We start from the raw sequence: 24,017 nt of genomic DNA on the forward strand, positions 1-24,017 counted from the left end.
CGTTTGTCAGATTTTATAGCCTGGATGTCCCTGCCTTACAAGCACAGGTCTTATCGGCTTAATGATTCACGCGATTGCGTTTCTGTATGCCTTCACGGTGCGTTGCTAGCTCACCGTCATGGCTACCTATTAATAAATCATGCACAGCTCGCGGCGCGCTCAGGGAACCCGCCGTCTCGTGCTCTATTGTATATGCATCATGGTGCGTTTAGAAACTTCACTGTATGCGTATTACTGTCTCATATATGGTGCTTACACTTGCGCTCGCTAGAGCTATGTATATGCTGGGTTAGGGCCACATGCAGTGTCTCTCCGGTAAGGGCACCTCAGTCCGTTGTGTATGCACGGCGGGATGGGATTACGTTCCCCCATAGCGTCAGCAAACTGACGCAATGCGAAGTGAACCGTATTGAAAGGGAACGCTTAGGTTACTCACGTAACCCCGGTTCCCTGAAATAACGGGAACGAAGCATTGCGTCGCTGGCCGTGCTACAAACGTCTACGCAGCGAGTGTTATTCGGCTGCGCGCTTCAGTCGAATAATAATGAGCTCTTGACGTATTTCACCGGCTTATATAGGGACGTGTGCCACGCCCCCGCGCGGGCTCAAACGTCATTGGTCTGTATTTTCTACAGACGTTAACCAATAGGCTTCAATCACGGAGTAAACAGGAGTTTCCCCCATAGCGTCAGCAAACTGACGCAATGCTTCGTTCCCGTTATTTCAGGGAACCGGGGTTACGTGAGTAACCTAAGCGTTATAATGTAACGCTATAGCCTATAATGTGAGTGAGCACGTATGTGTGTGTAGTGCTGTCACGAGCAGTGTTTTTTCATATATTATGGTGCGGCGTCACCAGTGTTTTGTTTTTGTTGCGGTGCGCGTTGTCTATTTCTGATTTTGTCAGTCATCTCATCTCTTATGCTGTGTCTCTATGATACTACCCTGTCCTATTCATTGTAGCCTGCTTGTGGACATTGCGTCATCACGTGCTGTAGTAGAGGGCCCGCCTTGATAATCCTGCTTAGGGGCCCGGTGTTGGCTCGTTACGCTACTGCTTGTAGAGAATGGTTTACCAAAACTATAGTTGCTGGGTTGATCTTTTTCACATTTTCTAGGTTGGTAGAAGCAGTGAGAACCCAATCATAGCACTTAAACATGGAAAAAGTCAGATTTTCATGCCATGGTCCCTTTAAAACAAATCTATTGAGTCCTTCTCCTAGTCTGTAACTTTCATGTCAGCTGTACTGAAAAGACTGAGAAGGAAAAGACCAGGAAAGGTGAGTCATTTCTCATTATTTTCAAGAATGCAACTTCAAAGCTTGCAGACAATAACCTCTATTAAACAGCCATTCAGAAGAGCCTGCTCACATCTCAAGTTGTTATTTATTAAGCACAGTCTAAAATTGATAATTATCGTAAGTGTGTATAAGATGCAAGGAGAGGGTTATTAAAATATTTCTGTCTATCTAATCAGGGATATGTACAGATTAACACTGCCAATATGTAAAACATATTTTGATTCATCCCTTCACTGTCAAAAATAAAGGTACAAAAGTACAAACCCTTTAAAAAAGGTCCTAATATGTACCATTAAGGTACAAATATGTTTCTTTGAACTGCCAATATGTACCTTTGAAGTACTAATATGCACTCTTTGGGTACAAAGGTGTAACTTTTTGAAAGGGTATTGTCCCAGTGACAACTTTTGTATCTTAATTTCTGAGTGTATAATTATGATGCTGCATTTTTTTAAGATTGGGGTTGTGAATTTAATGTGATTAATTCAGTGTCAACATTTTGTTTTTCTTATTCCCTACAAGTGACTCTTAAGGATTTCCAAGTTGTACCTCTTACTAAACCCTCAGGGGTTTGGGGTAATATAGTGTGGTATCATACTATGAATGGCCTATTAACATCTGCTTATGTGCCAATGTGAAATTATTTAATGTGACCTATTTAATATCTATAGGGAATAACATGCAAGATTGGTTTAATTTTAAAACATGTACAAAAGTACTTCTAATCTTTAGCTAATTGTCTTCTCTACTCTCTAAATAAATGTCCTTGAATCATTTATAATACTAATATGTTATTAGATCTAATGCATAGTTGTCGTGACTTAACCTTAGCAAGCTACAGCCATCATTTCACCGTCTATATACTTACTTACTTATTTAGCTGACGCTTTTATACAAAGCGACTTACAATTGCTATATATGTCAGAGGCCGCACGCCTCTGGAGCAACCAGGGGTTAAGTGTCTAGCTCAGGGACACAGTGGATTCAAACCCAGGTCTCTCACACCAAAGGCGTGTGTCTTATCCACTGTGCCATCACGACCCCACCATACTCTGACGGTGATTACAAGGTGTTTGCTTTTATTTATTTATTTTATTTATATTTTTGAGCTATGGTTAGACGTCTATTAAATTTGCACTGACATCCCGAAATTTGCCTTGATTTAGTCTAGATGTCTGTGTTTGAAAGGCTATTAGATATCTTTTAAATGCATGACCGTAAGGGTAAACAGCGTAAACACAATTTAATTATTTGAAATCGTCTTGCACTGACGACAATATGTTTCTGTAGCTGAACTGGTAAATCATATAGGCCTATAATGTCTGAACATGAACTGAACACAATACATAGGACCTCAAATGCCGAGAAAGTTTCCTTGGATAAAAGTTTTTAATTAATTATTATAAAAGTATAATCTTAGCAATAACATCACTATGATCATTCAAGGCTCTTATGGTGTCTACATTTCACACAACCACTAAAAATAATCTTTTATTATGGATGTCAAATGCCAAAAATGAGTGCAAATGTCTTTAGGAAATATAATTACTTTTTGAAATAAAGGAAACTGATGGCATTGAGTTTGACTACAGGTTTTGTCTGCTTGGTGAAAACAGACTGGCAATTTAGAGGCTGTCATTGGTCAATCCTTTATCATATGAAGCTCTGTAATAGCACCTCTTTAGTGAGGAGCATGAACAGATTTTACGGCTCTCATGCATATTAATTTAGAAAGAAAAAACAGGAGAGAAAGGGTTTAGTCATCTAGGAAGCCATGCAATTACACTTTTTACATGAATAGAGTGATTTCCAAAGTCGACATTCAGAGCAATCATTCCTAATAGGAGAATATGCAAATTATTCTTTTTGGCATTTTCCCTTTATTACACGTCTCAAACATGAGGCTCGTTCAGACTCTTTTTTCTCTTGGAGCAAAAACAATAGCAAACTATATTTTGGATAAAATAATGGTATACAATTGACCCAGAATTATTAAAATTAATTCATTACTAATAAGTTATTATACCACTGGGGTTAATGTCAGGTTCATTTGGGCAGCATTTAGGACACATTTAATTTGCTATTATAGAAAATATATAATTAATAAACTCATTTTACAAGCTCGGCGGTTGTAAAATGTCAAACGTTAATGAAAGAGACCTTAAATGATTTATGATTTAATCGAATTTCATTGTTTTTTAGGAGACTCGCATAAAAGGCATAAAGGTAGTGTACCTTTTAATATGTGACTTTTTCCAGAACATAAGTGAATTCATTTTTAATTCATTCATTTTGATAATAGCCTAATTATTTTTCGACAGAAACAGCTATATTTGTTTATTAAGGCTTACATCACCTACTCATTTAGGTGGTGTAACTGTCCTTTGTATTTATGGCATCCATGATACTGGTTAGCGATAGAGAGATAAAGCAAAAGAAATGGTGTATTGAGAAATAGGGCAGTCATCAGTCTCCAGTAGCCATCGTAATGAATAGACCTTTTTCAGCCAGTCCTCAGTAATTTTATTACATTACACCAACACGGCATCAGCTTTGCCCTGCTTTGATGAAAATGAAAATAATTATGGCAATTGTGTTCGCTCCCATGGATAAACAAGGCAGGTAATGTATTTTGTGACACCTAAGGTCCCTGTTGAAATAGTCACCCCGTGGGCCACAGCATCCAACGCTCAGGAGACCAAGTGAAAATTGGAAGAGCGTTTTCAAATCATCAGCCAGCACTTCATCAAAGCCATGCTATCAGTAAATTTTTCACAACAAGGAAAAGGTCATTGGGGTGTGCTTAAGATGAAGCCTGGTTCTGAAAACAATGTATTGAAGAAATTGTTGACGCTGAAGAAAATGAGAAAATGGAATCCAGGATCAGTGAGTTGTTTGCAATATGGATATTGAAAATAGCCTTTTGTCTTGACTTTCAGAAAAGGAATGTGTGTGTGTGTGTGTGTGTGTGTGCGTGCGTGCGTGCCTGCGTGCCTGCGTGCCTGCGTGCGTGCGTGTGTGTGTGTTTAATGAGTGAATAACTTTTTATGTGAAAGTTCTCTGGTTTTAGCTTTTAGTCTCAATGTTTATTCAAAGAAAGCAATTTGTTTATCTAATAACAGAAAGAGGGGATATTAAATAGACTCAGGCTTGGATGATGCATATCTATTGTCATTTACAGTCGGAGAACCGCAATAAACAGTGATCGTATGCATGAACAAGATTAAACACAGGGTTATATAACTTCTGTTTAATTAATTTAATATTCTTAAGGCTATAATAGTGAAAACAACAATGAGAATTTGTAAACAAGGAATGAAAAAAAGACGTGAGAGTGACAACACATGTATTAAACATTAGGTTATGTATAAAAAATGTGGTTTAGGTTGTTACTTTAGGCTCATGTTTATTCCTTTAGACATTGTTGACATATTACAATGTCTTTTTACTCTGTTTGTTGTGTCTATTTTTGATCTTTGTTAAGCACTTTGGTCAACAAGGTTGTTTTTAAAACATGCTAGGCTATATAAATAAAAATGAAATCAAACCACTAAAGCAATTTCTCTATTTTCTCAAGCCATCACGTTTTAAAGGGGACTTTTTAAGATGTCAAATAAATCTTTGTTGTCCGCAGAATACGTATGTGAAGTTTTAGCTCAAAATACCCCACAGATAATTTATTTTAGCATGTTAAAATTGCCACTTTGTAGGTGTGAGCAAAAATTTTCAGTTTTTGGGTGTGTCCTTTAAAATGCAAATGTGCTGATCTCTGTACTTCACAGCAGTGCTGTGGTTGGATAATGCAGATTAAGGGGCGGTATTATCCCCTTCTGACATCACAAGGGGAGCCAAATTTCAATGACCTATTTTTTCACATGCTGGCAGAGAACGGTTTACCAAAACTAAGTTACTGGGTTGATCTTTATCACATTTGCTAGGTTGATAGAAGCACTGGGGACCCATTTATAGCACTTAAACATGGAAAAAGTCAGATTTTCATGATATGTCCGCTTTAAATAGCACTTCATACATTTAAAAGAGCTAAACTGAGTCTAACTTTACAAAAGAAACATTTTACATTTACTTTATGCATAGCAAATGCATAGTGCTTTTGCATGGACTTTAGGCATAGAACTTTTGTAATGTTTTTGTCGAAGCAAGCTATTTTTAAACTGTTTACAAGGTCACTAATGCACATTTTGACCAATAAAGATAAAAAGTCCCATTGCATGTTTTATGTAAATGTTGGTCTTTGAATTAATTGATAAAGGCTACATTTATTAATTAAGCATTCTAATTGATGTTATTTTCAGATGAAGAACACTAAATGTGCCTGAAATAAGGCTGTAGGGCAATCAGTGTTCAGCCTTTGAAAAGAGAGCCTACATGAGTTCAGACTGTAATAATACACATGTAGAATAGCATAAAAAATTTACTTATATACTTCAAAACAGTTGTGCAACAGTTCTGTAACACCAGCTAATGTGCTCAGACTGATTTTGCCAAGTAAGAAATGTCCTCAGGGAAACAAATTGTGCTGACCCAAGGAAAACATTTTTGGTAAATTAAACCTATTCTGTTGCATAATGTTGCCTTGAGGACATCAGTCACTTGGCAAAATCAGAGGTGCCCAGGGTAATATGCTGAAAAAGTGAAAGAAAATTGAGAAAAACATTTGACATACCCAAATCAGCTCTAGAATGCATATTATCTGCTATGCTTAAAAAGAGAACAGATGATATAAACATTTTAACAACCCTAAGGTTATAACAGCTCTAATGTAACTTGCCTCATTTTTTATACGTGGAGCTATGAATATGCAAATTAGTCCCCACCTCTATTCAATACTATACAATTTCAACTTGAATTTATAAGTTATGTCAACTTTTTGAGTATTTTTTACAGTGTAATAATCCGTGCAAGGACTTTAAAGAATATTCAAACATTGTTAATTTTCACTATAAAGACTCCAGTGATTTGTAAAACAACAAGGAAGGAAATGATATATACTGTACAATAATCCATAAGGCATTTGTTTACTGAACTGCATTCACACCCCTCTGTTGAATTTATTACCACAATAATGGCGTAATGGCAATAATGTAATAATTGCAGGAACACTCAGAAGTGAATGTAGTATCTTATCCACTTGAGAAGGTGTAAATATAAAAGTTTTATTACTGAGGATAAATCAGTTATGCACAACACAGCAGCTCATTTTTCTTAGCGTAGTAGAATTTAATTATCTATACCTGTGATTGGTGCTGTTCGGTCATAGTCTGAGCGACACTGTAATAATGTCACTGATATCCTTATTTCACCCAGCAGGAAATTGAACCTGAGAGCTGATTAAAAGTCTGCTTACTTAGACCTCAAAGGCCAATAATTTTTAATGGTGCTTCAATTTTTTATTTTTGGAAGTTTGACGTTATTGGAACCTGCACACTTTGGTTTGATCAAAAGTTGAAAAATGACAATTATACAAGTTATGATTAATGATTTAAGAATAGATGAGTTTCTAATACAATTCAGAAATCCAACAGGTCATGAGTTAAGTGCTCTAGTCTAAACATACAAGACCAGGACCAAATTTGTTAGATTAATGATTCATTTTAAGACCTGTGAATAGCCGAGTGCTCTTTCACACTTTTTCACAAATTGTATCTCTGAGGACTAATCTAAATCGTTCATGTTTGATGTTTGCATGCTGATTTTGTTAATGACACAGAGTGTACTTTAATGGCACAGTCACCATGGACCAATCTAGGATTAACTGCTTTACTCAAGGTTACGATGGTCATACAAAGTTGTAATTTACATTAAGTGGCTCAGGTTAAAGCACTCCTAGGATTGATCTAGAAACCTTTAATTTTGCAGACCAAATTCTTAAAACTTACAACAGAACTTTTAAATAAAGTATGCAAAAAGCTATCAATATAAAATATTGGTTTATATAAATTTCAGACCTCATTAATTTGAAGCTAACATTTTATTGTGTAGTTTATGAAGATTACATGCAAGAGGCTGTTGAATGGTCTACTAAACAAACAGATTTTTAGCAACATCTCCCCAGAAGGCAAAACTATTATATCACATGAATTGCTTTCAAAAGTTTTAGCAGCACATAAAAGTTTGTGGTATCTTTGCAAATTGTCGCATAGGAAAGGTCCACATAGATTTATTACTTAGGTATTTTATGTTTTAATTAACAGATTTTGAAACATTGCCAGCATGCCTTGAGCAAAATTCGATTGCATTTAAGAAAACCAACATTATTTAAGTTGAAAGGTTTGTTACACTGATGCATTATAACTACATTATAACTTTTTTCATAATGCATCACCATTTTTAAAAGCATTGCATTTTTAAAAGCAAGCATGCATCACAATTTTTAAAAGCTGACAGAATTATTAAAATCATTAAATTAAGAATAAGTGCATTATTATGCATAGAGCTCTATCAAATATGTTATTATTCAGTGTGCTGAATTAATAAGAATAGCATTAATTTTACTCTGACAAATTGATTAAAATTAATTGCAATTTTAGGAAGAAAGTTCTATTAGATTAGACATTTAAGGTTATCTATGAAATGTTAAAGCACAGAAATGTGTTTAATGTGTTTATATTTACTCATGTTAGAATGTTATACTACAGTACTGTGAAATGTAATTTAAAGTACTCATGAAGATGCTGTTATCATTATGTTTAAAGACAAATTCTAAACTGAAATAAAGACTTACATGATATGAATTAAACTGTGGGTGATTTAAACATCAGTAGAATTTTGTCTTCTCTTATTTAAGGTCTATTAGAATGCAGACTTAATTTTTAAGAGTAAACAGAAATTTCCATTATCCAATATCCAGCACCTCTAATTGATGCTCTAGTGCTTTATCACCCACAAACAATTGCTTACTTCAGGCTACATCTGGAACATGTAATAGACAGATCTATAATTTCCTGTGGTAATTGTCCAATTGACTTTCAATGACGTCATTTATGTGTGAGTTTGATGAAGTAGAGGAGCCCTTATGTGAGTTTGTAAATGACATTCTCTGTCAACCAGCGTGACCTGTGAACTTTTACGGATCCACAAGAACCCCCAAATCTAATCTTTTTTTATAATGCTGACCTATTTGTTATTTATTGTGTATTTAAATGTCATTTTAAAATATGATTTTTTTTGTTATACCAGGGGCCAGTGAACCCTTAAGAGGTTGTTGCTGTAGACCTGTGGAGTAGAAATTGCCATTTAATACTCATTAAAAAAAATATCTGACCAAGGCAATAAAGCAGAATAACACATAAAAGGTTCAAATCAGCAATAATGCGTGTTAAAGTTTGCATGGAGCAGAACCATATTGGAAATTATGGAAATCACACAGGAACAGATTTGGGTTGTTTTGGTTATTAATTGACCTAAAACGACAGTAGGCTACATATAAATAATAGTTAGAGTACATGTGGTTTTCATCAAAGCAACTGCTGATGTGTGTAATATTGTAACTATAATATTGTAACTAATAAGTAGAAGATGATGTGTGGGCAAATTACCTCCGTCATTTTATGCCTGAAGCTTACGTCAGACTGCATGACATCATTGGGATTCACAGTTTAAAGTTGTGAGTGGCAGTCATTTTCCAACAGAGCAGGTGAACCTCATGTTGGCTACTGGGGTGCTGCTTGCTAAACCAACGACGATTATTTCAAGCTCCAACATCCGTAAAAGTGACCGGCTCCTCGGTACTTTTTGAGTCGTCGTCTTGAACCATCATTCTTTTTTCTCTTTAAAAAAAAAGCATTTATCCATTCAACACTACGGTGGACATTTCCAAAGAAGACTTAAAAGAGGTAAACTTACGGAGAGAAACTAGACATAACTAAAAGTAGTCTAAAAGTTTTTGAGATAAATGTTGCTCCTCAATATTGTGCTGCTGATACTGTTAACAACTACTGACAATCTCACGCAGACAAGAGCATCATGCGTACGCTTTTTCATTGATGTGTTTGCGCGTTACAAAAGCTTTATATATAATTATTTGTTTATCTGCAAAATGGCAAGATTTAAACATGCTGTACAATATGAGCACGTGTTTATTTTGTTTTTTATTTTATTTTGCGTTTATAGCTCATGGCGTTAATGATGAAGTGCTGGTTGACTGTGGCTTTGAGCGCTTGTCTCGTGCTGACGGTTCGAGCTGAATGCGACAGAGAGTGCGCGCTCTGCGTCTATCGTCTGTTCCGTGAACAGAGAGAAAGCGACACACTGGTGAGTTTCATCTCCGCAATTACCCTACTGAGGCATTAAATAATTAAATGCAGTTTTTTGCCATTTATTGGCAATTTAATATTTTCTCTTAAAACTAACAACGAAAAACAGGAGCCTAAATAAAAGTAATTGGCAACACTACGAGGTTGCATGTGTTAGTTATAACTACATTTAGGATGAACTAACAATGAACAGGTAGCATGTTTTTTGTTTGTTGTTTTTTTTTTTTGCTTAAGCTATATTGTATTTGTCAAATGATACATTATTAATAAAATTGTCAGCAACATCACTTGTTTGGATTTATTAAAATAAGCTTTTTTTTTTTTAAACAGTTTTCTCTGTATTTACTATGTTTAGTCATTACTATTAGAGATTATGAGCTATGATTTTTTACACTGCCAGAGAAAATTGTCAAAATATGTTCCCATGGGGCTTACAAAAAAGTAGCATACAGCTTTGCACCTAAGAGTTCCTACCTCAGAGATACATCAAAGAGTGCACATTAGTACCTCAAAGGTATTGGAGCCAGATGTAAACTTATCTGTATCTACGGAGGACCATTTTAAAGGGTACTGGCCCAGTGACAGCTGAGGTACATATTTTGACCAGTCTATGAATTGAAATGCAATTTGAAGTAATTACAGTGGCTCTGTTTATGTGAATTGATAAGGCTATTAAGAATTGTTTAAAAATGAATTTGTGTGCCCTCTGGTGGATCAGTGTTCCTTTTATTAATAGTCTTTCTCTGCCCCCCCTCCAGACTTGCACATTAGAGTGTGAAGGGACTGTGGACTTGAGAAAACTGGAAATCTGCAAAGACATCCTTACTGAAGGGGAGCGTCTTGCCATCAGCAACGTCAATCAAGAAGACAGCACAGACCATCTTCTTACCAAGAAATATGGGGGCTTCATGAAGCGTTATGGGGGCTTCATGATTAAGAAGTCTGCAGAAGAAATTGGCACAGGGGGCCAATCTGAAAGTGACGCCACAGAGACCATTAGTAAGAAATATGGAGGCTTTATGAAGAAGGACAGGGCAGAGGGCAGAGCTGAAGACCAACAGGTGGGACTGCTGAGAGATATTCTCAATATCGGCCTTAGCTCAGAGTCAGAAGACAGACCTTACGAAGAGGTTGCCAAACGCTACGGGGGCTTTATGAGAAGTGTACAGGGGAACAGCGGTCTAGGAGAGGCAGTAAAAGACCTGCACAAACGGTATGGCGGGTTTATGCGCCGAGTGGGCAGGCCTGATTGGTTGGATAATCAGAAAAGCAATGGGTTTCCGAAACGCACTTGGGAGGACGGAGGCGAGACAGCACTGCCCGACTTGCAGAAGAGATATGGGGGATTCATGGATTAGAATGTGGTACAACAGATTAAAAATGGACATCCATCCAAAAGAACCTATTCCTACTTTGTGTAGAGCTTGCACTGTACCAATTTAATGTGATGCTGTTTTAATTTCTATTTATTTTTGTCTTAATTTTGCTGAAGAATGTTTATTCATAATGTACAACATACATTTGTGTTCTCAGTGACTTGTTTGTGTAAAAAAATCATCATTTACATTTTTCCTCTGTACTTGCAATGCAATCAAACATCAGATGAAACATATGGATAAAGATGCCACAGAGTGTTAGGTCTTGCCATTTAATGAGCATTAATGGGTACACCACCACAAATGAAACTTTTGACAGTGTTGCTTTGTTTTTTTGAGATCCGGTCACTCATTGAGCATTGTAGAAGAGGTTTAATCTCCGGTCTACCATCAGCACTCAATATAATGATTAATGCATTTCTTTTTAACCGCTTTTGTTCTTGTTTAAATCAAAGCAACATTTCTGAGCAAAGCTGTACAGAATACAATAAATTCATCTTATTGCAGAAATTAAATGTCTCTGCTTCTGAAAGATTTTATTTTCGTAATATCTCTTCTTAAGTAGAGCTTGATGCAGGACAACTTTTGTCCTACTTAAACCTTTATCAGGGTTCTTTTTATTATGTCGTAATAAAAACTATATAAGTAAGCAAGTAATAAACCAGAAAGTGTTTGAAATGCACAATCCCCAATGCAAAATGGTATTAAAGGGATAGTTCACCCAAAAATGAAAATTCTGTCATCATTTACTCACTCTCATGTGGTTACAATTTTTTTGTCCTGATGAACACAAATGTAGATATTTTAGGAAATATTTGTAATCAAACAGTATGAGCCCCATTCACTTCCATAGTATTCTTTTTTGCTACTATTGAAATGAATGGGGATCATAAATGATTTGGTTACATACATTTCTCAAAATATCTTCATTTGTGTTCATCAAAACAAAGAAATTTATACAGGTTTCTAACCACATGAAAGTGAGTATGAGTATTATGAGTATACCCTGAAAACTGCGCGGACGCTGCAAAAGGTATACCCGGCCCTTTAGGCAGCTGACTTGTTGCCTCGCTGCCTTATGAGGCAATGACTCTGGAGGCATGAAGGCTGCTCAGAGAAATGCATTCGGACACACTTCATAAACAGCATTACAGAATTCAGTTTAAAATATAAACAGAGAGTGCCTTTGTGATAACTAATCCCATTTTTTTTTTTTTTTTTTGAAAACTACAATACCAATTTTTAGCTATAGCGCAATAAAATGTGAAAATATAACTTTATATACAATAAATTTGTGTTCCAGACGCTTCCTTGGCCACCATTAAATTTTTTCGAACTCGACCAGGCTCGACCAATCACATTCCCCACGCGCCCACATGCATAGAATTGTGGGACAGGACAATGAAGGTATCTCAGGAGACAGAAAGTAAACCTAACATTGGATTCAGACATGACTTGATTCCTTAATTCCTTGGAATGCTGCCTCCGAAGGCTATATAAGTCGATTTTATATTGCAAACTAAAGCTAAATCAAATTAATAAAAAACATTTTGGTTGACTACATTAAAATGACATAGCCTTAATGTTGCTGACATCATTTTTTGTAACTGTGACACACAGATAAAAGTAAAGAATGAGGAACATTATTTGTATTTTGATATTAAAAATGACATACTGTAAACAGTAAAACAATTCTCACTTTAACCGTTTTTATTATAAACAGTGATCACATATTGAAGCATTCTAAATCATAATGAATTAAAGTTTGTCAGTGAATATAAACAATAATTTCAATAAAGTTGAGATGTTTAATGCTTTACCCACTGTAATGTGTGGACTAGAAGATGCCAAATGCAGATTTTAATATAAACAAAGAAAACATAACCATACAAAATAAAATAAAGTAAAATAAATGCTCCTACACTCCTAAATAAAAGTCCAGGTGGGTGGTGGAGTGGAGGCAGAACAGGGGGCGGTATAGCGGGCCAGGACCTGTGCAGGTATCTGGGGCAGAGCAATCTAAGCATAGCAGAGCAGGAGTGGAGCCGGCAGAGAAGGGAGCCAGCAGAGCAGGAGCGGAGCCGGGGTGGAGCGGGAGACCAGGGAGGAGCTGGTGGAGACCAGGGTGGTGCTGGTGGAGATGGGAACCAGGGCAGAAAGGTTTGGTAATACGATGCATAAGCTTCTTTAAAGGGCACCAAACACATGGATTGTATGCAAAAGTTTACTCCCTGGGATTGGTGACGTAGACAAGACCGACATTATCATTATTCCTACCGCTTCGGACTCAGCCTGTAAGTTAAATCCTGTTAGCGTTGCATTGCGACCAAATCTTTCAAACATGGTAAGGAGTGCCACATGTCTGGCTGACGTCAGAGGTATTCAGGCCAATCACAATGTACAGATTAGCAGGCCAATCAGGGACACAGCGATTTTCGAATTGATTAGTTTTGTACAAAATCTGTGTGTTTCAGGAAGAGAGTGAAATCTGGTGCTACAAAAATGTACAGTGTGTGGAAAATAATGATTTTTTTTAACCATAAACTATGCGAACACATTGTATTATACCAAATACACAAAATAACGTTGTTTTAGCAATGAAATAGGTGATCTTTAAAATTAGTTGGCCGTTTTACTAATAATCCCAATACATTTCTATAACTAACTGAAGTTGTAGATGTTTATGGAAAGTTGGAATTCAAAATAATTTCCCTTTTTGACTGTGTAAAAACAGGTGCTCACGCGGAGTGTGCACCCCTTCTTTAAATTCTCTTTTTAGGAGTGTTCACTTTCACTGTTCGCTGCGCAGACCGCGTTCGACGTCAAAATACCGCGAGGGCGTTTCAAAGCATGCGCTTACTCGCGGTGCTTTGATGTCACACGCCGATCGGTATGCGCAGCGCCCTATGAGGTGGAACACACCTTTAAAAATTCCTAGTAGGTTCTTCCCGAAGAAATACAACTCTCACAATCCAATGCCCGACTTGCACTGAATCACGTGATCACAGCGGTCACAACCTGCCCCGTAGACGTACAGCACTGCTAGGTAAACTCAAATTACCTTGCATAGTGCGTTTCACCAGGCTGCAGTCTCTCCGCATGTCTGAACCCGAACTGGGGTTACTAACGTCTTCGGTTAGTTGTAGTTTGAAGAACTGATATTTATTTGTCAACTGCTCTCTACATGAGAGCAACTTACTTCGAACAACTATTGGGGAACTTCGCAATTCACAACATAAGAAGGTAAACAGTGTTATAATATTATATTGTTAGCAATAAGTTTACTTTTGAATTCATAATTCATTCATTGATTACCTTATTAACTTTATCAACTTGATCAGTTCTCTGTACTCTATACAACTAAAAATAGTCACTACACTGGTTTTCTGAAATGCTTGAAAAACCTGATGAACCCTGCTTTAGTAAACACTCTGAGATTTCTGTGATTGTTATGCTTTAGGTGACCTGTACATCTGAAAATGAACTTCATCGTGGAGACCCTCCAAATGATACTGTTGACTATCTACTACCACATAGAAGCCTTCATAAAATTGTTCATCCCACCTAAGTTAAAAGATTTGTCCGGTGAAATAGTGCTCATCACGGGGGCGGGCAGTGGTATTGGTCGGCTTATGGCCATTGAGTTTGCCGCATTGGACGTTTCACTGGTCCTGTGGGACATCAATGAGGACGGGTTAAAAGAGACTGCGAGGCAGGCTAAAGAAAAAGGAGGATCAAGGATATATTACTTCCAGTGTGACTGCAGTGACAGGGCAGTGGTCTACCGAGTGGCAGATCAGGTAAGCCAAGTTCAGACCTGCTTTCGTGTGTAAGAGTAATCTGTCTGCCTGGAATGAAGACTATTTCATTCAACACAATAAATGTCTCAGTATTGGTTGAATATACCTTGAATGACCGTTGGGGAATTAAGGAGTCATATTTACAGTGTACACTGCTGTAGACAATAGAAATTTTACTTATATTGTTAAGCATAATAGAAGGTGTTGTATCACATTGCTGGAACACCTTTAAGCTTATCTTATTCACAAACTGACACATTGTTATGTGTAAAGGTCAGGTTGAAAGATGATTTTAAATGATTAATTATTTTAATTGTTGTCCTCTTTCAGGTAAAACGTGAAATTGGTGATGTTACTATACTAATAAACAATGCAGGCATTGTGAATGGTAAAAAGTTCATGGATACTCCTGACGCGCTCATTGAGAAGACGATCAGAGTGAACTCTGTGTCCCATTTTTGGGTAGGAGCACCATGTTTTCTAAACATTTTCCCATAAATGTATTTAATTCACTGTTATTTTTGATCTCATGTACTGTGCAGTAATGTACCATGATTATCCTGTCTCTTGTTTCTGTATTGTATATGGGCTCATTTGTGGTAATTGCATTTTTTAGACATATAAAGCATTCCTGCCTGCCATGATTGCTAAGAACCACGGACACCTGGTCAGTGTAGCTAGTTCTGCAGGCTTGATAGGGGTCAATGGACTGGCAGGTAATAAATTCACTTATGACCTTTAATCTGTACAGTACACAACTGTTTTCTTGTCAGAAGTATACAGTAGTAAAGCCTTTCAGCGGTTATTTGACAACAAATTTTGCAACAGATACTTGAAAGAAAGTATCTGTCATTCAGATAGATTCTTGTAATGTTTTTGTGTTTGTATTTAGGTCTGTGTTTGCATTGGTCCCCTATGTAGAGTTTTCAATGAGCAGCTGTTTTGAATGTCTATAAGAACTGGTTTACCTTGAGGTGTCACTACCCACCCTCTTCCCACGCAGATTATTGTGCAAGCAAGTTTGCAGCTGTGGGATTCGCAGAGTCGGTAGCCCTTGAGCTAATAGCTGAGGGGAAAGATGGAGTCAAGACTACAATCGTCTGCCCATACTTCATTAACACAGGCATGTTTGATGGCTGTGGAACAAAGTAAGCCATCACACACTTCACACCTAACCACATTTTTTTATTTGGGTTTAAAAAATGTGTTTTCCCTAAAATCGCTGCGTTTGTGATAATATTCAATCTTTTGATATTACATAATTCCCAAATTGTCAAGACGTCATTTCAATGCCATACAATTTAAGTTTCGTTATTTTCTAATTGGCTTTAATCAGACTCTCTGTAGGCAGGATTACGCACACTGTTCTCAAAATTTATGCAATTAAAGTTAAAGATGAAGACTAGTGGAATTGACTGTGCTTTATGAAGCATAACAAATAACTAGTGGGGACACAAACACTGAATGTGATAAGATTGAAGATGTCTGTGTGTCTTACTTGTTTAGGACAGTTTGTCCTAAACTCTTTGTGTTTGTCATGTATTGTCATGGCCCAAAGCATGTTGCTTTGTCGACAGTTCATGCTTTGTGACTGCCTGAGGGCTGCATCTGCTTTTCATTATGTTGGATCCTTTAAGTGTCTGAATGGTTAAAGAAACTTCAAAGGACTCACTTGTTGCCGAAATTGGAAATTAAAATTATATTCAAAGTAAAGGCCACATATTATGAAAAATGATTTGGAAATAAATGCGTGTTGGCAGTAGGTGAACACAACAACCGTACAACCCTTCTTTTTTTAATCTGCATTAAACCAAAGCAGTCTCATTAGAGATGCTGTGTTGATGCTCTTGTTAATGTGACGTCACATTGATAAAGCCTTGCCCACGGCTACCGACTAACTGGTTAATTTGACCTAAATGCTTTTCTAAATGTGTTTGTTAGCATGTTGTAAAGCTAATACGGCTAAATATACTATTGTCCCAGACTGTATTTACAGGAATCAGATGTATTTTTAACCGAAAGTGCTCACTGTCGGTCAGCAAGGGAGTGAGAGCAGTAGTTCATTTGCATTTAAAGGTGAAAGGTCACACGAAAACATCATATTTTGGCTCGTACCCAAATAGGGGCATTTTGGACATATAATAATATTTACATTATTTAAAATATTAAAGGTTTATTTTTAAGTAAAGTATGTAAAAAATGATGGTACTACCATTAGTAGTCACAGTAGCTCATTTGCATTTAAAGGTGAAAGGTCACAAGAAAACTTCATATTTTGGCTCCTGCCCAAATAGGGGCATTTTGGACGTATAATAATAATATTTGCATTATTTAAAATATTAAAAGCTTTATTTTTAGGTAAAGTATGTACAAAATTATGTTACTACTACTATGTGTTTGCATGAATATCATAATTTTACAATTTTTTGGGGGCAAATACCATTATAGTAATATGATATACTAGGATGTACACTGTACCATATAATACCTTGTACCTAGTAATACCTTGTACTTTCACCTACTGTAAAATTCTGTGCTAATGCAAACAATCTTTTAAACTTTGTGCAGGTGGCCCCGATTGCTGCCAATCTTGGATCCAGACTATGTTGCTAAAAAGATCATGAAGGGCATTCTAACAGATCAAGTTTACATTTTTCTTCCAAGGACCTTATATTTTTTGCTGGCCGTGAAATGGTAAGTTACTTTACTTTACTTGGTTAGTTGTGTAGGTAAAATATTTTGTGAAACTTTTGTCATCTTTATACTCTAGTAAAATGGTTGGTTATATGATATATTACACTTAACATAAGTTATGTATAAGTATGTTGATTTTTATATGTTCTTAATACATGCTGTAATGTCATCCGTTATACATAAAGAAATCAATGTAATTGACTGCATTCTATTATATTACTAATGCACTGTAATCTAACACTAACTACACAGCTTAATTTTTATCATGTTTTTTTCTTTTGTTTTTTTTTCATGCAAACAAAATGTTAAAAAAAATGCATAAAAAATGAAACTGTCTCACCATACATTGGCTCTTGTTTGAATGGCAGTACATGTTTAAAAACAAATGCATGACTGAAAATATAATACTGATTGTTCTACGCTGATACCTGATCCATTTAGTGGATGTAAACATTAATGTTCTGAAGTTTTAAGTATGTCAGAACCACTTAAAAGTTGTGAAATCTGTGGAGGGATGGATGTGACATTAATAATTCCATTGTAGCCTGTGCATGTCAAAGAAAATATGATGTTTGGTGAGAAAGAGGTCAAAGGGTCTAGAACGAGAGCTAAAAGTCAAAATCTGGCCTTTCGGACCTCTATAACCAAATCCTGTCTTGAGTTGAGTGCTGACTTTAGTGCTGATTTTCTCATCTGCCTGGGATATTTAGGCATTAATTTTTAATTGGGTGAAAGTGACATCTTCTTAATTTATTAATCATATACATGCTTGTTTTTCTATCGGAAGCAAACTCATAAATGAGTAATTAGTTTTATTTAGACAGTAAACACTTTTACAGTTATTAATTTGATGATGACTTACAGTGCCATCAGCATATACATTTTATCAGTTTTTGTATGACCTTCACTGAAAAAAGTTGGATCAACGTAAAATATTACTTCAAATTTTCAACTTAAAAATTAAAGCTTTTTCAATTTCAAATTTCACTTCATTTGAAAAAAATACATTTTTTTTGAGCGTTACAATTGTTTTAACCAGTTACAGGACAAAGATCATGGGTGATCCCAGCGAATGTAGCTAATCTCTAATGTTTACTTATTTATAGTAAAATATTTAACTTAACACAACCAACAATACATCATTAGAACGGTCTAAGGCTCCAGCATTTGTATTTGACGTTGTTTTATTCAGAAAATCTTATAGTGACAGTAATGCTTTGATTTGTGTCACGAGTTATGAAAAGGAAAATCTGAGTTCATACCTGAAAATGAAATATGACCGTCAGTCGCATTCTTTGAGAAAAATCTATAGCCTGGTTGTCATGAAAGCACTTCACAAAACAATATCCCTTGGGGCTTTTGGTTCAAAGGCGTGCATGATTGGAGAAATATTGATTGATTTTATGTGTTTACTTCAAATTTCTAAAGAGAGGAGTAATATTTATTACATTAGTCCAAACACCGCGATATAACCCACTGATGTTGTTTTACTTACATATCCAGTAGTCTGTTCATTCATACGTGAAGCCTGAGGGGGCCCTTGTACAGAGACAGTCATGATTTAACATCCAAACAAGAGGTTGGGTCAGCGTCATCATAAACCTATATTAGGGCATAGCCCCCATGCAGCTAAAAACATGCACATAAAAAAGTTTTGAAAAAATAAACTCAGTTGGGATTATATACAGTGTATCTGTGTTCTTCCAGTCATGTCGGGTATTTTAATAACCAATACCATTATATTTATTATATTATATTATGTATATTATATATATATATATACATCAGCTCACATATGGTTAACACTTGACTTTTGTTATAAAGTGATCAAAAACATGGTTTTAATCCCACTATTTGTTGTGTTTTCATGGTGTGCTAAGCTAACGTGCACCTGTGTCATGTTATAGATATGAAAAAATGATTTCGAATGGTGAAGATTATTGAAATGTTTTGTTTTGGAAGAAAGGCATTTGAAACAACGTTAAAAAAGGTGAAGTGAGACATTTAGGGGTGGTTTAGGGATTAGCTTAAACCAGAACTAGGCCTTAGTTTAATTATGAAATATAACTAGTTTTAACAAACATGCCTTACTAAAGCATTACTTGTGTGCAAAACAAATGGCACTAAGGTATTTTAAAATATGTCAGTGCAAGTTGTTTTTCAGTTTGTACAGCTCTTACATTCATTTTAGTCTAGGACTAGTCTTATCTCTGTCCGGGAAACCGCCCCTTAATCAAAGGAAAGAGGGATTAAAACACTGTGAATAGATTGTTGTCAGTAATTATAATAATTACAAAAGAATGATATAGATGGCCATAATTGTCTAAAGAGGTGTAAATGTTTATTTCTCTTGACATTCTTACCAAATGGGTCAGTCTGACACACTAAATAATTAAACAATACATTCAAAGAATGCAATGCAAAGATGTGAGTAAATAAATGTTAGCATTTCTGAGATTTCTCTAAAAAATTCCTAATGACATAGTTTAAAAAAAATCATAAAATTGAGAGTTTTAAAGATATCATATTCAGATCTGAAACACAACAAAGGTCAGGCCTGTGACTTTAGCTGCAGTGCATTTCTAAATTCTTTTAGGGACATTTTCAATTAGTTTTTGATATCAAATGTATTTTGTAAAGTTATTAGAAATGTATTTTTTAGCCTTTCATAACTAGTGTTTCATTATCACAAAAAATATTTTAGTCTTTACAATAAACTTCTAAGTGTCTGCTTTGAATTAAACCAAACTCATGCTTTTAGTGCAAAGGCTTCATGAACTGTATTTACAGTAATTCTAGTTTGGGTATGACTTTTTGGGGGTTTTCAAAAGAGGTGGTTGACATTTAACTGGTTTTAAGTTGATCCAACTTTTCACTTTTTACAGTGTTGGAGTTGTTAGGTCCATACTTTTTCAATTGAGCTACATTAAGCTACTTCTTATTTTATTATAAATAACAAAATTGGGATGTCACTTTTGAAAACAAGGTACATTACTGTGCATACTAGACTATATTTTTTTATCCATTTATAAATATGGATGAGTTCATTAAGTGCATTGTGAATCGAGAAACTTACACAGCATTAATAACCAGTCAACCAGTTCCACAAGTGAAACTTGTACCTGAAATGTCTTCCAAATGTAATGAAGTAAGGAAACCTATCCTGTATTTCGTAACACCTTTAACCCATTGTAGACTGGTAACGAATGCCTCTTAAGAACCTCTTACTTATGCAGCTGTGACAATTACTGATGCCAGTACTGGCAAACTCTGGGAGATAAAGCAACACCTGTTTGCGTGGGCTGCGAGACAGACTTCAGTGCATAAAATTGGCCTATTAAAACCAACCTGTGTTTGGTCTTGAATGTGTTTTGGACAGTAGAGCCACAATTATCAAGGTGGCAGTATTTAAATAGTAGCATTCTTTGTTATTAAAATGTTCTGTACTTTTACAGAAAAACAATATTTTAAAGTTTTTCTTATTCTAATCATATAATTAAATCATCAAATGTAGTACATTTGCTGTAATATGAGGTTGAGATTTTAGAATATCTGTCTAACCCATTAGGACAGATAATTAGGACTGATTTTCTATCCTAGTTATTTTCTTTTCTGAACATTGGCCTTTCACATAAATTCAGCCTACATACTGAAATTTAAAATAATTGCAGTATGCTTTATATAATGGTTCAAAGACATATGGTTTTTACCAGTTTGTTTGATGTCATGTGGGCTGTTTGCACAAGGATCCTCATATATGCTAAGGAAAACTGAAATATCCTTTTTTTCTCACTGTTTCTTCACAGTATCGTTCCATTCAAGCAGTCAGTCAACCTGGGCATGTACTTCGGTGCCTTCAGTTTCATGGATGCTTTCAAAGGACGAGAAAAGAAACAGAACTAAATATAATATAATCATTGGTTGTGATACTTATTGTAGATCTCTTGTCATTTTTTTTATAATTTGTGACAACGTCTGCCAAACGGTTGTCTTATGACATTAGTTAAAATAAAAGGGTCCATTAGAAAGAGAATGTAAATTTGATATTGTTTGAATAAATTAGGAAAAGGCTTTTAAACTAAAAATGTATTCAATTTTTTATGTTGTTAGACATCATATGGTCTGTGTTTATTGTTGTATTCATTGTAGCTACAGTTATACTTGAAACAGCAATGCCAGATGGCCTTTATCGATGTGGTACACATGACTGAAAATAAGTATGTTCAATATATATAATAAGTATAAAATATTACCTTTTTACATGACAACTGTCTGTGCCAACAAAGATGTGTACTTTATTGTATAATGGTTTTCAACGTTATTCTTACTTTTAAACATGACATAAAGGGACGGTTTCCCACACTGGGCATTTCCTATTCCCAGACTAAATGTTTGAGCTAGCTCAATTTAAAAACATCTTGCACTGATATCTTAACATAAAATGCATAAAAATGTTTGTAAAAACTACTTAAATGTCCTAAAATAACTAAGGTCTAGTCTTGGATTAATTTAAATCCTGTCTTGGAAACTCCCCCAAAGACATTGATTTAAGATAAAAGAATGTAAGTGTGAACCTGGAACAAATATCTTTCTAGGGCTTTTATCAGATTTTTTAGACACTGCATCTACATTCATTCATTACAGGTTATTGCATGCAAATGGCACCATCTAGTGTATGTGATTTGCATTTGCATTTCACAGAATTGAAATTTATTTAATACATCAAGCAGGGGCGTCAGTTTGTGTTGAAAAGTGGTGGGGACAAAAGATCAGATGAAAAAACATTACAGCAGGACCGGAAAAATATTGAATAACGGCGCATCAAAGATGGGCATAGGCCGGTCAACAACACAAAAATACTCAGCATAAAACCTTCAGCAATGTCGACTGCACATGTAACAGTCCCTACAGCTCAACCGAACAGTGCCAAAGCACCATACTGTAGAAAACAGCAGCATGTTAAGTCAGTGATTTTAATGAAATTCATTAGATATGTAAAAGAAAACACACTATAAGCACACAACGCAACATATGTGACCCTGCACCACAAAACCAGTCGTACACTACAAAAAATGATCTTCAAGAAAAAAAAATCTTAGTATTTTTGTCTTGTTTTCAGTAAAAATATCTAAAAATTCTTAAATTAAGATGCTTTTTCTTGATGAGCAAAATTACCTAAGAAAATAAGTCTAGTTTTTAGACCAAAAATACCAAATGTAAGTGATTTTGTGCCTAAAACAGGCAAAAAAAAAAATTGCCAATGGGGTAAGCTAAAAAATCTTAACAATTTTTCTTAAACACTAAACTCAAGAAAATTTCAAGAAAAAAATGCTTACCCCATTGGCAGATTTTTTTGCTTGTTTTAGGCACAAAATCACTTACATTTGGTATTTTTGGTCTAAAAACTAGATTTTTGCTCATCAAGAAAAAGCATCTTAATTTAAGAATTTTTAGATATTTTTACTGAAAACAAGACAAAAATACTAAGAATTTCTGCCAATGGGGTGAGAAATGTTTGCTTAAATTAAGTGTTTAAGAAAAAAGAAATCTTATTTTTAGATTTTTTTCTTAGCCAATTGACAGATATTTTTGCTTGTTTTAATCAAAAATTCACTTAAATTATATTTTTGTCTAAAAACTAGACTTATTTTCTTCAAGAAAAAGCATCTTGATTTAAGAATTTTTATATAATATTACTGAAAACAAGACAAAAATACTAAGTTAGAAAGTCATTTTTGCAGTGTAAGTCGCACAGGTATTGTTTGATTTTTCAGAACATTTTAACCAAATGCTTTCAAAAAGTGGTGGGGACAAAATCAGCCATATCAAAAAGTGGTGGGGACATGTCCCCAGCGTCCCCAGTGTAAATGACACCTATGACATCAAGTCAGTATTGATGGTGTCTGTCTGCAAACGTTTAAATATTTATAAGATCATATAAAACATATGTGTTATGTACTTTAACCTTCCACCAATTGGCCATACAAAGAATAAAGATTTTACTGTGCAATTTAGGAAACTGGAGCATGTTTTGCTTACTGGTAGGCAGATTCATGCAGTGCTTTGTTTTTTTTATAAGCTTAAAAAGACAAGACTTTTTATGCAACTTCCAATTTGCTGTCATACGAGACTGTGAGAAATGAAACCCGTCATTAGCAGCTCAAAGAGATTGACAGGCATAGGTCTGTCCCTTTTTAACCTTCCATAAAAATGCAGATGAAATGAGAGTTGCTAAAGCTGGATTTGAGATTGTGGGGAGAAAATGACAAAACTGATTTTCAATTTATTGTTTCCCGTCTCAGAAAGGATTTTATAGCACAAAAGCACGGCAGCGCATAGTAAAAAAATATCACATACCATACAGCTTTACAGTGGTTTATTTGTTTACAGAATGCATCAAAACACATTTTTTTTTATTTGTGAATAACCTTAAAGGAGCTGTAAAGGAATAGCAATTAATCTTAAAAGGGTTACCTGGATATGTTTCCATTATATTCATGATTTCAAGAAAACGTACATTATATTTAAATAAAGATAGTATTAAATTAAAGATTGTATTTAAGATTGTTTTAT

General features: G+C 35.3%; 2 protein-coding genes across 2 annotated transcripts; both read left to right on the plus strand.

Moving 5' to 3' along the window:
* The first annotated feature begins 8,929 nt into the window (after window positions 1-8,929).
* On the plus strand, window positions 8,930-11,211 carry penka (proenkephalin a). The gene is made up of 3 exons (XM_065275372.1): window positions 8,930-9,154; window positions 9,432-9,572; window positions 10,333-11,211. Exons 2-3 carry the CDS (start codon window positions 9,435-9,437, stop codon window positions 10,930-10,932), a joined length of 738 nt encoding a protein of 245 aa, XP_065131444.1. The 5' UTR covers window positions 8,930-9,154; window positions 9,432-9,434; the 3' UTR covers window positions 10,933-11,211.
* A 2,745-nt stretch (window positions 11,212-13,956) lies between these two features.
* sdr16c5a (short chain dehydrogenase/reductase family 16C, member 5a) lies at window positions 13,957-22,481 on the plus strand. Its single transcript, XM_065275939.2, has 7 exons — window positions 13,957-14,193; window positions 14,411-14,750; window positions 15,081-15,212; window positions 15,367-15,466; window positions 15,754-15,898; window positions 17,319-17,444; window positions 21,251-22,481. Exons 2-7 carry the CDS (start codon window positions 14,430-14,432, stop codon window positions 21,345-21,347), a joined length of 921 nt encoding a protein of 306 aa, XP_065132011.1. The 5' UTR covers window positions 13,957-14,193; window positions 14,411-14,429; the 3' UTR covers window positions 21,348-22,481.
* The last annotated feature ends 1,536 nt before the right edge of the window (window positions 22,482-24,017 follow it).

Source organism: Paramisgurnus dabryanus, chromosome 6 (genome assembly GCF_030506205.2).
Source record: "Paramisgurnus dabryanus chromosome 6, PD_genome_1.1, whole genome shotgun sequence".
NCBI classification, from domain to species: Eukaryota; Metazoa; Chordata; class Actinopteri; order Cypriniformes; family Cobitidae; genus Paramisgurnus; species Paramisgurnus dabryanus.